The following is a 13,136-nucleotide window of genomic DNA, read 5'->3' as shown; positions in this document are numbered from 1 at the left end:
GTCCTAATCCTACAACAGAAACTCAAATACGGTGCTTGATCTACAAGCTACTGGAAAAGGCACGGCAAACAAAAATAAGCACTTCTATATCTGGAGAATAAATTAAATTCACATTAAACATAGCACAGACAACTTTCTCTTAAGTATCTACAATAAGTCATTAATGATAACTGGGCACTAACGATAACAATGCAGATGGGAAGAATATCAAAGAAAATTAGACCGTATGACCCATATTAAAGTAGTCTAGGTCTTCAAATTCCAATCCCCTCACTTTTGATGCTGGCTCCAACGTGAAATTATTGATCTCAATATTGTCACAGTACAAATTTTGATTTGGGGTTCAAAGAACGTATAAATGATCAGGAAGCCAAAACCAACAAAAAAATCATACCTTTAATGAAGATGTAAAAATCTAAGCATATGTCTTTAAAAAAGAAAGAAACCCGCATAGACTTTTATGATGGTTTCATCATAAACTATTTCTAATATCGGTTCCTCAGTCCCTCCAAATGGAATATTCAATTGTTTACTCTTTCCTTGACAACTATCCCGGGACTTAGAGGAATGAGTCCAGACCAGTGCCAGGACAGATGTCAACTACAGCACAGTGACCAAGTTGGGAAGTGTTGTTCAATGGGCATTTGGGGCTTCAATGCTTAACTCCTCCCCGCCCTGACATCCAAGATAGGACAGGCCTCTATTTATTGCTATTCTGTTAGGAGTAGCCAACATTCCAGTCTGGAGGCCAGGGTGAAACGTAAGCGCTCCCTATTTTTTTAAGGAGACCTTTTATGCGATGACTAGAAAAAGTAGCACCAGGGCGGGGGGGGAAAGTTGAATGACGCCTTGCTGGGAACTAACTGTAAAGCCACAGACAGCCCAGCAAGCTAGCCCAGGTGGACTCGCAGGCACCAGCCTAAGTTGCGCGCCCGACGCGGGGTCGCGCGGGCGTGGGACCGGCTTCAGGCACGGCCCTCGCCGGCCACCCCTCCACCGGGACCCGTCCCGTGCACGCCGCCGCCCCGCCTCCTCCCGGCACCCCCGATCCAGTGTCCCCGGGGCGCCGGACACCCGGCTGCGCTGGCCCAGGCCGCCGTCCCGGCCTCGCGGCCCGCCAGTCCCGCCTCTCAGCTCCTGGAACCGGGCTCGGACCCAGCCTCGCGCCACGGAGCGCCGCTTCCCGGTCGCCGGGACTGGGACGCCAAGACCGCCCCGGGAACAGGGCGGGACTCACCTTCGTACTGCAGGTCCACCAGGACCAGCAGGAACGGGAACACGGCGCCCAGCCGGCTGCCCACCGAGCCGGGGGCCACCATGTCCGAGGGCGCCTGAGCCGAGGAGCAGGAAGGTGCGCGGCCCAGCAGCCCGCGCGGCCAACAGCCCGCAGCGAAGCGCCCGCCGTCCGCCCAGTCGGTCAACGCTCGGGCCTCAGCGGCGGCGGGCGCCCGGCGGCGGAAAACAGGGGTGGGCGGGGCCCGCGGACGCCACGCCCCGGGCGCCGCAGCCGCCCAATCGCCTTCCCCCTGGCCTCGGAGCGGCCCCGCTCGCCTGGGTCGTGGTTGGCGCTGATTGGCTGTGGGGGCCGACGCCCCGCCCCACCTCTGATAGGGTAACGTGGAAGCACAAGACGAGGCTGCGTCCGCCGGTCGTGGAGCTGTCAGCGGGCTCCAAACCGCAGCCGAGCGCCGAGGAGGAAGAGGCTGGGGAGGCCGGGCTGCGGCCGCCGAGTCCGCATGCGCGGGCCCCTGAGCGCTGCTGGGCCGGCCTCGCGGGCTGGCTTGGCAGGGACGGCGGGATTCTGGAGCGAGCCCAGGTTCCCTCCGGTGGTGTTGGGGATAAGGCGCCGCCGCCTGGGCTGGCAAGGCCAGAGAGTCTCAGGGAGACTCCAGGGACGACCGCCCGAGAGAGACGTCTGGACTTCTCGAATGAAATGGGGAAAGAAACCCAAATAGCCGCTCCGTGGGTGAAAAAGGGAAAAGTTTATTCCAGACTGCGAAGGCTGTCTCTCGGGAAAGCAGAGAAGCGCTGCGCGGGCTGGGCTGGGGTGGTAGTGGGGATTTACCTCCTGGGTCCTACGGGACCTGGACGAGCTAGTAGACACCACAGTCCTAAGTTAATGGAAGAGCCACGTGTCCCTTGTCCCCGAGATCGGAGAATGACTCCTCTTAGTGAGTAGGAGATATCTTCAGCCCCCAACCCCCAGGGAATGCTGCTTTTGTCTAGATGCCTACCTGGGGGAAAAGGAATTGGGGGACCTGACACTGTTGAGGTCTTCTAGTGTGTCAGAGATGGGAGAGCCATTCTACGAAGTCTCACAGTTGGTCTGGGTGGCTCTCTTAAAATCCGCAGTCCTGTCATAGTCTCTCCAAAGAAACTTTCAGAATTTTTTTTTTTTTTTTTTGGTATAGTTTGGCTTAATGGTTTCCGGAACTATTTCCTGCCCTAGGCCAATTGGTGTGCCCTCGAAATGCCTCCATTGTCTTTAGCTCACCCTACATAACAGAGCCCCCACCCATTTCTAGCTCAGTCTTCAGTGATAGCTCCCTGCTTTCTCAGGCAATGATGACCTTAGCAGTTTGGAATAAACTTTTCTCATATACACCCACACAGTGACTATTTGGGTTTCTCTACTGTGCCTATTTCATTCTAAGAGATAAGAACTTGAGCAAGACCGACGTTAAGGTAACCAGGTAGGTTCGACCACAGCTGCTGTGTTTGAACAGGCAGCAACGTTTTACACATAGTTAAATAATGTGGGTTCGTTGTTCAAAGCTTTTGGTCCTTTAGTGTTACTTCATGCTTACAAGGACACGCACTAAGACGTGACTGACTGCTCTTAGGCATGGTGGAGGAGAAAGTTTATTGTAGGTGAAAGCGGGGAGAGAGCAGAGATAGAGACATCTGGGAAAGTGGACATGATCCTGAGCTGTGTGAGAAGAGGGGAAGAGAGCCAAGCGCAGCAGCCAAGAGGGCAAAGGTGGCTAACCAAACCGGCAGGGTTATATAGGGAAGAGCCTCTGGGGGAAGGGAAACCCAGCCCCTAAGCTGGAGACTTCTGAGTGAAGGGCTGGATTTGCCTGCCATAGCTGTAATACATAGGGACTGAGGGATGTTGGGCGAACTTTGCTATGTTAAATAGGACCCCAGTCATTTGTCTCAAATTTGAGACCTAACATAGTTGAGATTTCCTGAAGATACACTACAAAGGATGAAAAAAGAAAGGTCTTGTTCTGTTCCAAAGAAATAGAATGTAAAGGAAATGGTTCGTGGTTGGAAGAAATGAGTCCCTTGTGATCACGTCTTGGGGGAGGTGGTGGTGAAAAGCACACTATTTAGATTCAAGGAGTCAGGGCTGTTATATAAATTGTCTTCATGTGTAGACTGAGTGTGACCCCGAAACCTCAACAGTGGGAGGTTTTATGAAGCAGGTTAACGTTCCTGTAAACTGTACTAGTGTCCTACAGGTGCTGCTCTTTAACAGGGTTAAAATAAAGAAGTTTCCAGGTCTGTTGAAATGTGTTTGCTTGAGATACACACAGACACGCAGCCTCAAGGTAAAGTGCAAAGGCAGGAGCCGATTTCACTGCTCTCAAGTGAAGACCTCACACCAATGAGGACTCTAGCCAAAGGAGCCAACAAAACACTGAAGTCTCTTGAAGGGGAAAAAAAAAGTAAAAACAACTGTGTATGATCCCTAGATGTGGCTGGTGATTCTGGCCTTGGGGAAGAGAAGAACTGAAAAGTTTCCTAAGGAGAGAAATTGTTTTTAAAACAATGTATTTGCGTTGTAGACTGTGACTGACTAGCAAGGGTCTTCAGTGCTGAGAGCCTCTCAACACTCACTGAGCACCACCTACCAATCCGGAAGTGTAGGAACTGCACTACACCAAGTATCCCTGGAGAAAAGAGAGTTTTACAAAAGCATAGCTTCTCCCGTGGCTGGGACCTGACAAGGAAGAACTGTGCTAGCTCACAGTCGTAGAGGGTCTCAGTGCATCACGCAGGCGGAGTCTGGCAGCTGCCGTAATAAAAACCTGGGGAACACTGTCCTAGGTCACCTTGTGGAATTAGAAGGCAGAGATGGGACCAGAAGCAAGGCTGGGCTGTAAGTGTCACGACCCCAAAAGCCCTGAAAGCCTACATTAGCCAGCTATGTACCAGAGCCTCTACACTCTCCCAAAATGGCAGTCCAGCAGGGGACCAGGTGCTCAAAGTACAGTGATGTAACCTGGAGGCAAGCAGTAGAAAGCCCGCTCCACTACGGAGGATGACATCACATCCTGCTAAGCCCGCAGAAAGGTCGAAGTACTGGGCCTGAGATGCAATCAATGGATGGACTCTAGTGGACACAATCCAGTGTGCTGAGGAGGAGGGGGAGGAGGAGGGGGAGGAGGGGCAGGAAAAGGGGGAGGAGGGGGAGGGAAAGGAGGGGGAGGAAGGAGAGGAGGAGGAGGAAGGAGAGGAGATGGAGGAGGAAGGGGAGGAGGAGGGGGGATGAAAAGGGGGAGGAGGGGAGGGAAAGGAGGAGGAAGGAGAGGAGATGGAGGAGGAAGGGGAGGAAGAGGAGGAGGGAGAAGAGGAAAGGGAGGAGGAGGGGGAGGAGGAAGATGAAGAACAGGAAGTGGAGAGGAAGAGGAGGAGGCCAAGGGGAAATTGCCCCTCACTGCCTCTGCCCAGTGTCACAAGAGCATCACATGTCTAGCTAGTATTGAAACACAATCCCAACTCAGTGTGTTCTCTAATCCCCACACTAAAAACAAGAACCTATTCAACCAAACCATCCTGAACCACGGCTATCTAATGGGGACCTTTTAGGCTGTTAGAAGTATTCTTAATACTATATTGAAAGGAGGACGTTACCAAAGGGTTTCAAGCAAAGAACTTACCTTATGGAAGTGTTGACAAATTTTAGAGGTCAAGCAATGTGATTGGGAGATTATCACACTAAGCTGAACAGAAGAGGAAAGACGGACACTGCAACAGAAACAGAAGTAAGCTAAACTGCAGAACTTACATGAAGCAAATGATAACAAATAGATGGGTATTAGGGAAGACAAAATGAAAATTGAGAATTACTTTTAGCCATATTTTGTTTGAAATGCTTCTCAGATATTGTCTTAGTTTGGGTTTTATGGCTGTGAATAGACACCATGACCAAGGCAACTCTTATAAGGACATTTAATTGGGGCTGGCTGACAGGTTCAGAGGTTCAGTCCATCGTCATCAAGGTGGGAACATGGCAGCATCCAGCAGGCATGGTGCAGGAGGAACTGAGAGTTCTACATCTTCATCTGAAGGCTGCTAGCAGGATATTGGCTTCCAGGCAGCTAAGATTAGGATAGCAAAGCCTATGCCCACAGTGACACACCTATTCCAACAAGGCCACACCTACTCCAACAGGGCCACACCCTGGGCCAAACATCTACAAACCATCACAGATATCAAAGTGGAAATATAAAATATATGGTTGTTCTGCATTTGGAGTTGAGAGAAGACATCGAAGAGGGATTTTACAATTATGAGACGTGGGTGGATGGAGTCACCTAAAGACAAGGTCTAAAGAGAACCAAACACAACTATTGGGGGTTGTAGGAGGAGAGTGAAAGATGGAGAGACTGCAAGATGGACCCAGATTAGAAGGAAAAGCAAGGAGGGTATAGCCCACCGAACAGAAGACTGAAGTGTAGATCTGAAAAGAGGAAGCCATGAGCTGAGGCTAAGTCAGGAAGGCAGGGACACGGGACTGCTGACTTTGACCAAGTAGTCTCACTGGGGGTTGAGAACAAAAGCCAGCTACACACAGAGCAAGAAGTGATAAGATGAAAGCAGCAAGCAGACCTCTTCAAAGGATTATACTCCACACGGGCAAATGTTGACAATTTGCGATTTTCCATAATAAAACTGTTGTAGCTTAAAGAGTACTAAAAGTCTGCTTCAAATGCACACAGTGATGAGGGTTATCTCGAGAGGGTGAGAGTCAAGGGGAAAACAAATTGTTTTCCTGTAGACTTTATAGTCTATCTTACAGTGTCTGTGATCTATCTGATAGGGATTCTCAGGGAGAGAGAATGAGTATTGCCCTTCTTTTCAGAGTTGATCCTTGGAGATGGGGGCTCATGATAAGGGAAGTTGATTGCTAGGGGAGGAGAAGTCCTATTTCCAGAGGTGTGGTCATAGGTAAGTTACCACTGCTCAAGTAAACACACACACACACACACACACACACACACACACACACACACACACACACACGCCTGTGCACAGAAAGGCATGAAAGCAATGAGGACAGGCAGGAAGCAGAAAGGGCCCAAGGGCTCAGAGGGACTAGGAGAGCATTGAGAAGACAGCTGGGGGAGTGAGATCAAAGCGCCAGACGTGTGTGCACCTGTGTGGTGGTGGTGTGTGTGTGTGTGTATGTGTGTCTGTGTGTGCATGCATGTGTGTGCCTGTGTGGTGGTATGTGTGTGTGTGTGTGCATGCATGTGTGTGCCTGTGTGGTTGTGTGTGTGTTCATGTGCATGTGTACATGCATGTGTGTGGTTTGTGTGTGTATGAGTGTGTCTGCACGTGCGCGCATGTGTGTGTGCCTGTGTGGTTATATGTGTGTGCACAAGCGTGTGTGCATGTGAGTGTACATGCATGTGGGTGTGTGCATGTGTATGCATGTGTGTACCTGTGTGGTTTGTGTGTGTGCCCATGTGCACTCGTGTGCATATGTGTGTGCGCACATGCGCATGCACAATCATGTGATTGCAAGTGTGTGTGTGGTTGTGTGTCTGTGTGTGTGTGCATGTGTGTTTGTGTGTGTATGTGTGTGCATGTGGTTGTGAAGATAAGGCAAGCGGCTCCTGGAGAACTCAAAGATGCCTATATCTGGAAGGTGAAACCATACATGCATTCTGGGATATATACCCCATGGTACCCATTTAATGCTAGGCAGAGTGACGATTCTACCTTCGCATTCTATGCCTGCATTATCACATGCTGGACAAAGATGGTAAAGGGAAGCAAGGACTACTTGCTCATAGCCATCTGAGGTCACCGGAGGCCAATTCTGCCTGATTAGGCGCAACTTTTTTTTTTTTTAAATTGGGCAGTGATGGAGCATGGCTTCCATCCCAGCCGGTGTCTCTCTGATTTGAGGCCAGCCTGGTCTACAAAACAACATCTAAGACAGCCAGAGATACACAGAGAAACCCTGTATCTTGATCATATCTACTGACTCCCTCCAACACCCCTGTTCCCAGGCTTTCACAACACAGCTCCCTCACAACCTCCTGCCTTTTCTTTTTACTTCATAGCTCACTGAGTCCAATTAACAATGCCTATATTTGCCGGGCAGTGGTGGCACACACCTTTAATCCCAGCACTTGGGAGGCAGAGGCAGGTGGATTTCTGATTTCGAGGCCAGCCTGGTCTACAGAGCGAGTTCTAGGACAGCCAGGGCTATACAGAGAAACCCTGTCTTGAAAAACCAAAGGGGAAAAAAAAAAACCAATGCCTACATTTACATGGGCATTAGGTTATCCACTGGGGCCACAACCCCAAAGAAAAGTAACTCTGGCTTCCTGAGTCATGAACTGCTAATAGCCTCTCAAGTAGGACTGGGAACTCTCCCCAGTCCATGATTCCATTGTTGCTGGCTCTGTCTTGGCAAGTCACGCAGGTAACCGGGTGTGTAAGAGCCATGACAAATCCAATGCATTTCACAGCACTTCTCCTTGCCTCAGACTCTTACAGTCTTTTTGTCTCTTCGTCTCTTCTTCCATGATGTTCCCCTGCTCTGTGTGTGTGTGTGTGTGTGTGTGTGTGTGTGTGTCTGTGTCTGTGTCTGTGTCTGTGTGTCTGTGTATGTCTGTTTGTGTACGTGCTTATATGTCTGTTTGGGTATGTGCTTGTCTGTGTGTGTGACTGTTAGGGTATGTGCTTGTGTGTATGCTTGTCTCTGTGTGAGTATGTCTCTGTGTCTGTGTGTGTGAATCCATGAGTGTGTATGTCTGTGTCTGTGTGTGTGAATGCATGTGTTTTTGTATGCCGTGTCTGTGTATGTCTATATGCCTGTGAATGTGTGTCTTGTGTATGTATCTATGTGTGTGAGTGTGTATATCTGTGTATGCTTGTGTGTGTATATGTCTCTGTGTATGCTTGTGTGAGTGTGTATTCTTGTGTGTGTGTGGTGTGCTTGTGTGTGTGTGTGGCAAGTGGAAGTCAGAGGACAGCTTTTGAAAGTTGTATTCTCTAGGTTGAACTTGTCAGGCTTTGCCCAGGATCCTCTTTCCCCGTTGAGCCTTCCCAGGGTAGTCTTGCCCCTCTAGCCCTTGCACATCAGAGAGCCCAGGTGCAGGCATGTCTGTGTAGAGTCTAGCTGCACACCAAAGCAAGTACAATAGCAACGCAGCCAAGGGATCTGAAGTGCACACACTAGTGTAGATTTGTATCCTCCTCCTGCCATCCGCAGCAGAGAGCAAAGTTTGCCAACTTTGCAATGGAGAACTAAGGATTCCCATCTCAAACCCCAAGCCCGTTGTTGCTATGGCAACCAGAATACAAAGCTAGCATGGTCAGGTACGGTATTGAAGAATTAGGGACTCAAAGAAGTTGTAGGAATTTGCTAATTTATATCCTGAAAAACAACGTAGCTTGGGGCCGAAAAGATTGCTCAGTGGTCATCAATACTTGCTTCCAGAGAACCTAAGTTGACTTGTCAGCACACACATCGGACAGTCCGGAACTCCTGCTCCAACAGATCCAACACAACCTCCTACCCCATTCCTGGCCTCTGCAGGTACCTGAACACACATGGCATGCATACAAATACAGACATATAAATAAAAATTGTGTTTTTAAAATGACCACCCATGGACAATGCTGCTCTAAGATGTGGGCTATTAAATGAAGCCTCACAAAGCATGGGTTACTTCCCTACAAGTTATTGGTGGAGGAGGTCTGAGTCCTTCAGAACAATACAGCTATTGCCATTGTTCTTGGCTGCCTATCTTATGTGGTGTAGTGGTTTGAATATGCCTAGCCTAGGGAGTGGCACTGTGTAGAGGTGTGGCCTTGTTGGAATAAGTGTGTCACTATGGACTTGGGCTTTAAAACTCTCATCCTAGCTGTCTTCAGAATGAGAGGTGGGATTCTCAGCTCCTCCAACACCATGCCTACCTGAATGCTGCCATGCCCCCACCTTGATAATAATGGACTGAACCTCTGAACCTGAAAGTCAGCCCTAATTAAATGCTGTCCTTTATAGAGTTGCTGTCTTAGTCAGGGTTTCTATTCCTGCACAACATCATGACCACGAAGCAAGATGGGGAGGAAAGGGTTTATTTGGCTTACTTCCACATAGCTGTTGATCACCAGAGGAAGTCAGGACTGGAACTCAAGCAGGTCAGGAAGCAGGAGCTGATGCAGAGGCCATGGAGGGATGTCCTTTACTGGCTTGCTTCCCCTGGCTTGCTCAGCCTGCTCTCTTATAGAGCCCAAGACCTCCAGCCCAGGGATGGCACCACCCACAAGGGGCCCTACCCCCTTGATCACTAATTGAGAAAATGCCCCACAGCTGGATCTCATGGAGGCACTTCCCCAACTGAAGCTCCCTTCTCTGTGATAACTCCAGCCTGTGTCAAGTTGACACACAGAACTAGCCAGTACAGTTGCTTTGGAGTCTGGTCACAGCAGTGAAGCCCTAACCATGACGAGTGGTAAGGCAGAGGACACCGCATACCTTCCTTACAGGACATGACGTGTGATCTCGACCTGACCAGGAAACAGTCTGCCATGACTACTTTTCATAGTGCTGTAAGGTTCTGTGTGGGCTACTGGGTCTTACCCAGCCCTGCAGTGTGCATGCTCCACTGCTGATCCCTCGGTGAAGATGTGCCCACTGCCACAACACTGGCGAGAATGTTTACTGGAGTGTCATAGTTATCCTCAGCCGCCTGCTTCATACAAACCTACACTCAGCTGAGAAGAGGAACCTCAACAGAAGTACTCCCCAAATCAGATCAGCCTGAGGCCATCTCTGTGAGTATTTGTCTTTTCAAGACAGGATCTCACAATGTAGCTCTTGCTATCCTGGACTCAACATGTAGACCAGGCTAGCCTCTCACAGACATCTGTATGTGTGGCACTATGCCCCTATGAGATATTTTCTTAATTACTAATTGTTGTAGCAGGGCCTAACACAATGTGGGCAGTGCCATCTCTAGATAGACTTAGGCTGTATAAGAAAAGTAGTTGAGCCAGGCATGATGGCACATGCTTTTAGTCCCAGCAACATTCAGGAGGCGGATCTCTGCAAGTTCAAGGCCAGTCTAGTCTATGAAGTGAGTTTCAGGACAGCCAGCACTGGTACACAGAGAAACTCTGTCTTGAGAAAGCAAACACACACACAGCATGGGAAGCAGGCCAGTAAGCAACAGGTCCTCTGTGGTTCTGCTTCAAGCTCGTGCTTTCAGTTTCTACCTGGGTTTCCTTGATGATGGATTAAAACCAGTAAGCCAGAGTACCCCTTCCCTCCTTCCCAAGTTGCTGTAGGAAATTAAACAGACATTAAATTAGAACAGAGTGAGTAACCGAGTACTCTCTTGATCGCATTTAAGGTCTTCCCAGGAGAGGTACATGCTCCTACTGTAAACATAGTCAAAACCCATGCTAGGGAAGTCATAGGCCACACCACAGAACCTATCAGTATTACCTTACTAAACGGTCATGCTGCAAACCTGACTTACAAATGTCTGTATCCATACCTATACACTTGTGCTGCTCTCAACCTTGGTCAGAGAAGCTTCTTATTTCAGAGGGCAGTGTTTAATGCAGACTCACAATGGTCCCAAGTGCTGAGAGTGTGGACCGTGAGTGCTCTTCATAACGCATACAAGTGCACACACATGCACACAGACACACACAAATGCACACACACAAGAGCCCATGCACATATGCACACACACTAAGTGATTTTTGAAATGGAAGTTTGAAACAGTGGCCCCATGCCTTAAGCTGTGACGAGAGAAGCAGAGATGTCCAGATGTGCACAGCAGTCTTCCTGACTTCACTTCCTTAGTCAATAACACTCACTAGAAACTGCTAGCATCCTTCTGCAAACCCGTCTGAGCAAAGTGGCCACATCATTAGCCTTTCTGGGGTACAGTGATGCTCCCCAACTTCTCCAAGCCTTGTAAGGAGAACAGGACTCAGTGTCATTGCCAAACACAAACGTTGGTGCAACAATTAGAAAATAAGCAAGGTATGTGCAAGCATCAACATCTTGATGTGACAAGCAACATCCACATGAGACTTTCGGGGACAGCATTCAGCCTACTGTCTGGAGTCTGGGAGCAGCACTCAGCCTACTGTCTGGAGTCTGCTCACAGCACTCAGGCTACTGTCTGGAGTCTTCACTCAGGCTACTGTCTGGAGTCTGGGAGCAGCACTCAGGCTACTGTCTGGAGTCTGGGAGCAGCACTCAGGCTACTGTCTGGAGTCTGCTCACAGCACTCAGGCTACTGTCTGGAGTCTGCTCACAGCACTCAGGCTACTGTCTGGAGTCTGGGAGCAGCACTCAGGCTACTGTCTGGAGTCTGCTCACAGCACTCAGCCTACTGTCTGGAGTCTGCTCTGATAGTCTATGTATAAAGCCTTCCCCATGCATTCGCATTCCAGTAGGGTATAATCTTCAGGGGGAAAACCTTTTGCTTAGAGTCCCCTGCCTCGTTGTGATTTCTCCCAAGAACCCTAAGTCTTGGGCAAAGGAAAGAACTCAGTTGGTGGAGTGCTTGTCTGGTGTTGACAAAGTCTTAGGCTTGATCAACACTACATAAACTGGATAGTGCACATGCCAGCGAGTGTGAGGTCATCCTGGAATATGTGAGACTCTCAAAACCAAACAACCGTACACCTTTAAGGGACTCTGGCCAGCTCTAGCATAGCAAGGGTGGCTCTGGCAGGCCTTGCCTTCTCCCCCTTCCCTCTGCCTTGCTAAAAACTGTTAGATTACATTTCTAAAGCTAGCCCCAAAGTCTGTTCCCTTATTTGATCACTTCCTCCTCCTGAGGCCGGCTGCTAGGGTCCAGCTATCAAAGTAAAGAAGTCCAGTGATCAAAAGCCTGCTCTGGCTCACCTAATTAACATGCCCAATTAAAACTAAACACCTCATCCTCACACAGGTTCCCCACTACCTTTATAAACCACCATTTGCTTGTGGGCCACAACTGTCTGCTTTCCATCCAGACCTCCACCCTCTCTCTCCTGTCCTCTTCTCCTGTCGTCTTTGTCTCTGATTCCCTGCCCTCTCTCCCTCTGGAGCAAATTAATCTCCTTTATGCTGAGAATTGGTCTTGGGGTCCTGAGCTGACGCCAGTCTCTTACACACCTTCACTCTTTAGCTGGCTGATAACACTGCCATGCTTAATCTACACATAATCTTTATAGTTAATGTAGATTTCTTTTTTTGAGGCATGGTCTCACTAATCAGCCCTGACTGTCCTGGAACTTGCTATGTAGACTAGGCAGGCCTTGAACTGACAGAGATCCTCCTGTCTATGCATTCCAAGTGCCGGGATTAAAGATGTACACCACCATGCCTAGCTAAAGTAGATTTCTTATAAATAACAAATTATGGATGTTCTTATATAACACTTATACACTGTGAAATCCTTTAGTACATATGTCTAGACATTTCACTTAAAAATGATTATTGATATATGTCCTGGTGTTGTTGTGAAAAGGCTTTCTCTGAGGAGGCGCAACACATGTCTACTTGCCTCAGATTAGAACCCCACAGCAAACCAACCTATGAATACCCCCAAAATACAACTTAGTGAACCAGTGAATTTTAATGGGGTTACTTATAGGAGCAGAAATGGCTCAGCTCCACAACCAAGGGCTCCCCCCCACCCCCACAGCATGGGTGACAGCTCACAAAAGTGGAGAACTTGGAGCACATTGCACAGCTTGCAGGGAACTCACCAGATTGTAGAGAGTCCTTTCCAAGTGACTGTTCCAAAAGTCTGCTGGTTCCCGCTTCTCCCAGCAGCTGGTCTGATCTGGTCTCAGAAGCTTCTTTGCAGCTTGTCTTGTCTGAGAGTCTTCCCAGCTTAATCCTGTCTGAGAAGGAAGCTCAGCTTTTATGG

General features: G+C 49.1%; 1 protein-coding gene and 1 long non-coding RNA gene across 2 annotated transcripts in view; both read right to left on the bottom strand.

The window, feature by feature from the left end:
- Dnajc3 (DnaJ heat shock protein family (Hsp40) member C3) overlaps positions 1–1,470 on the bottom strand; it is a 40,910-nt gene extending 39,440 nt beyond the window's left edge. The window contains exon 1 of the mRNA XM_031361168.1: positions 1,238–1,470. Within this exon, the coding sequence (XP_031217028.1) occupies positions 1,238–1,319 (82 nt within the window). The 5' untranslated portion in view covers positions 1,320–1,470. The remainder of the gene's footprint in view (positions 1–1,237) is intronic.
- A 3,439-nt stretch (positions 1,471–4,909) lies between these two features.
- The window catches only part of LOC116084109, a 14,025-nt gene continuing 5,798 nt past the window's right edge, over positions 4,910–13,136 (bottom strand). Inside the window, exons 2-3 of the long non-coding RNA XR_004116043.1 lie at positions 12,973–13,106; positions 4,910–4,977 (exon numbers count right to left, since the gene is read on the bottom strand). This is a non-coding gene — a long non-coding RNA (uncharacterized LOC116084109). The remainder of the gene's footprint in view (positions 4,978–12,972; positions 13,107–13,136) is intronic.

Source organism: Mastomys coucha, unplaced genomic scaffold, assembly GCF_008632895.1.
Source record: "Mastomys coucha isolate ucsf_1 unplaced genomic scaffold, UCSF_Mcou_1 pScaffold9, whole genome shotgun sequence".
Taxonomy (NCBI): domain Eukaryota; kingdom Metazoa; phylum Chordata; class Mammalia; order Rodentia; family Muridae; genus Mastomys; species Mastomys coucha.
This window is presented reverse-complemented; position numbering and strand designations above follow the sequence as displayed.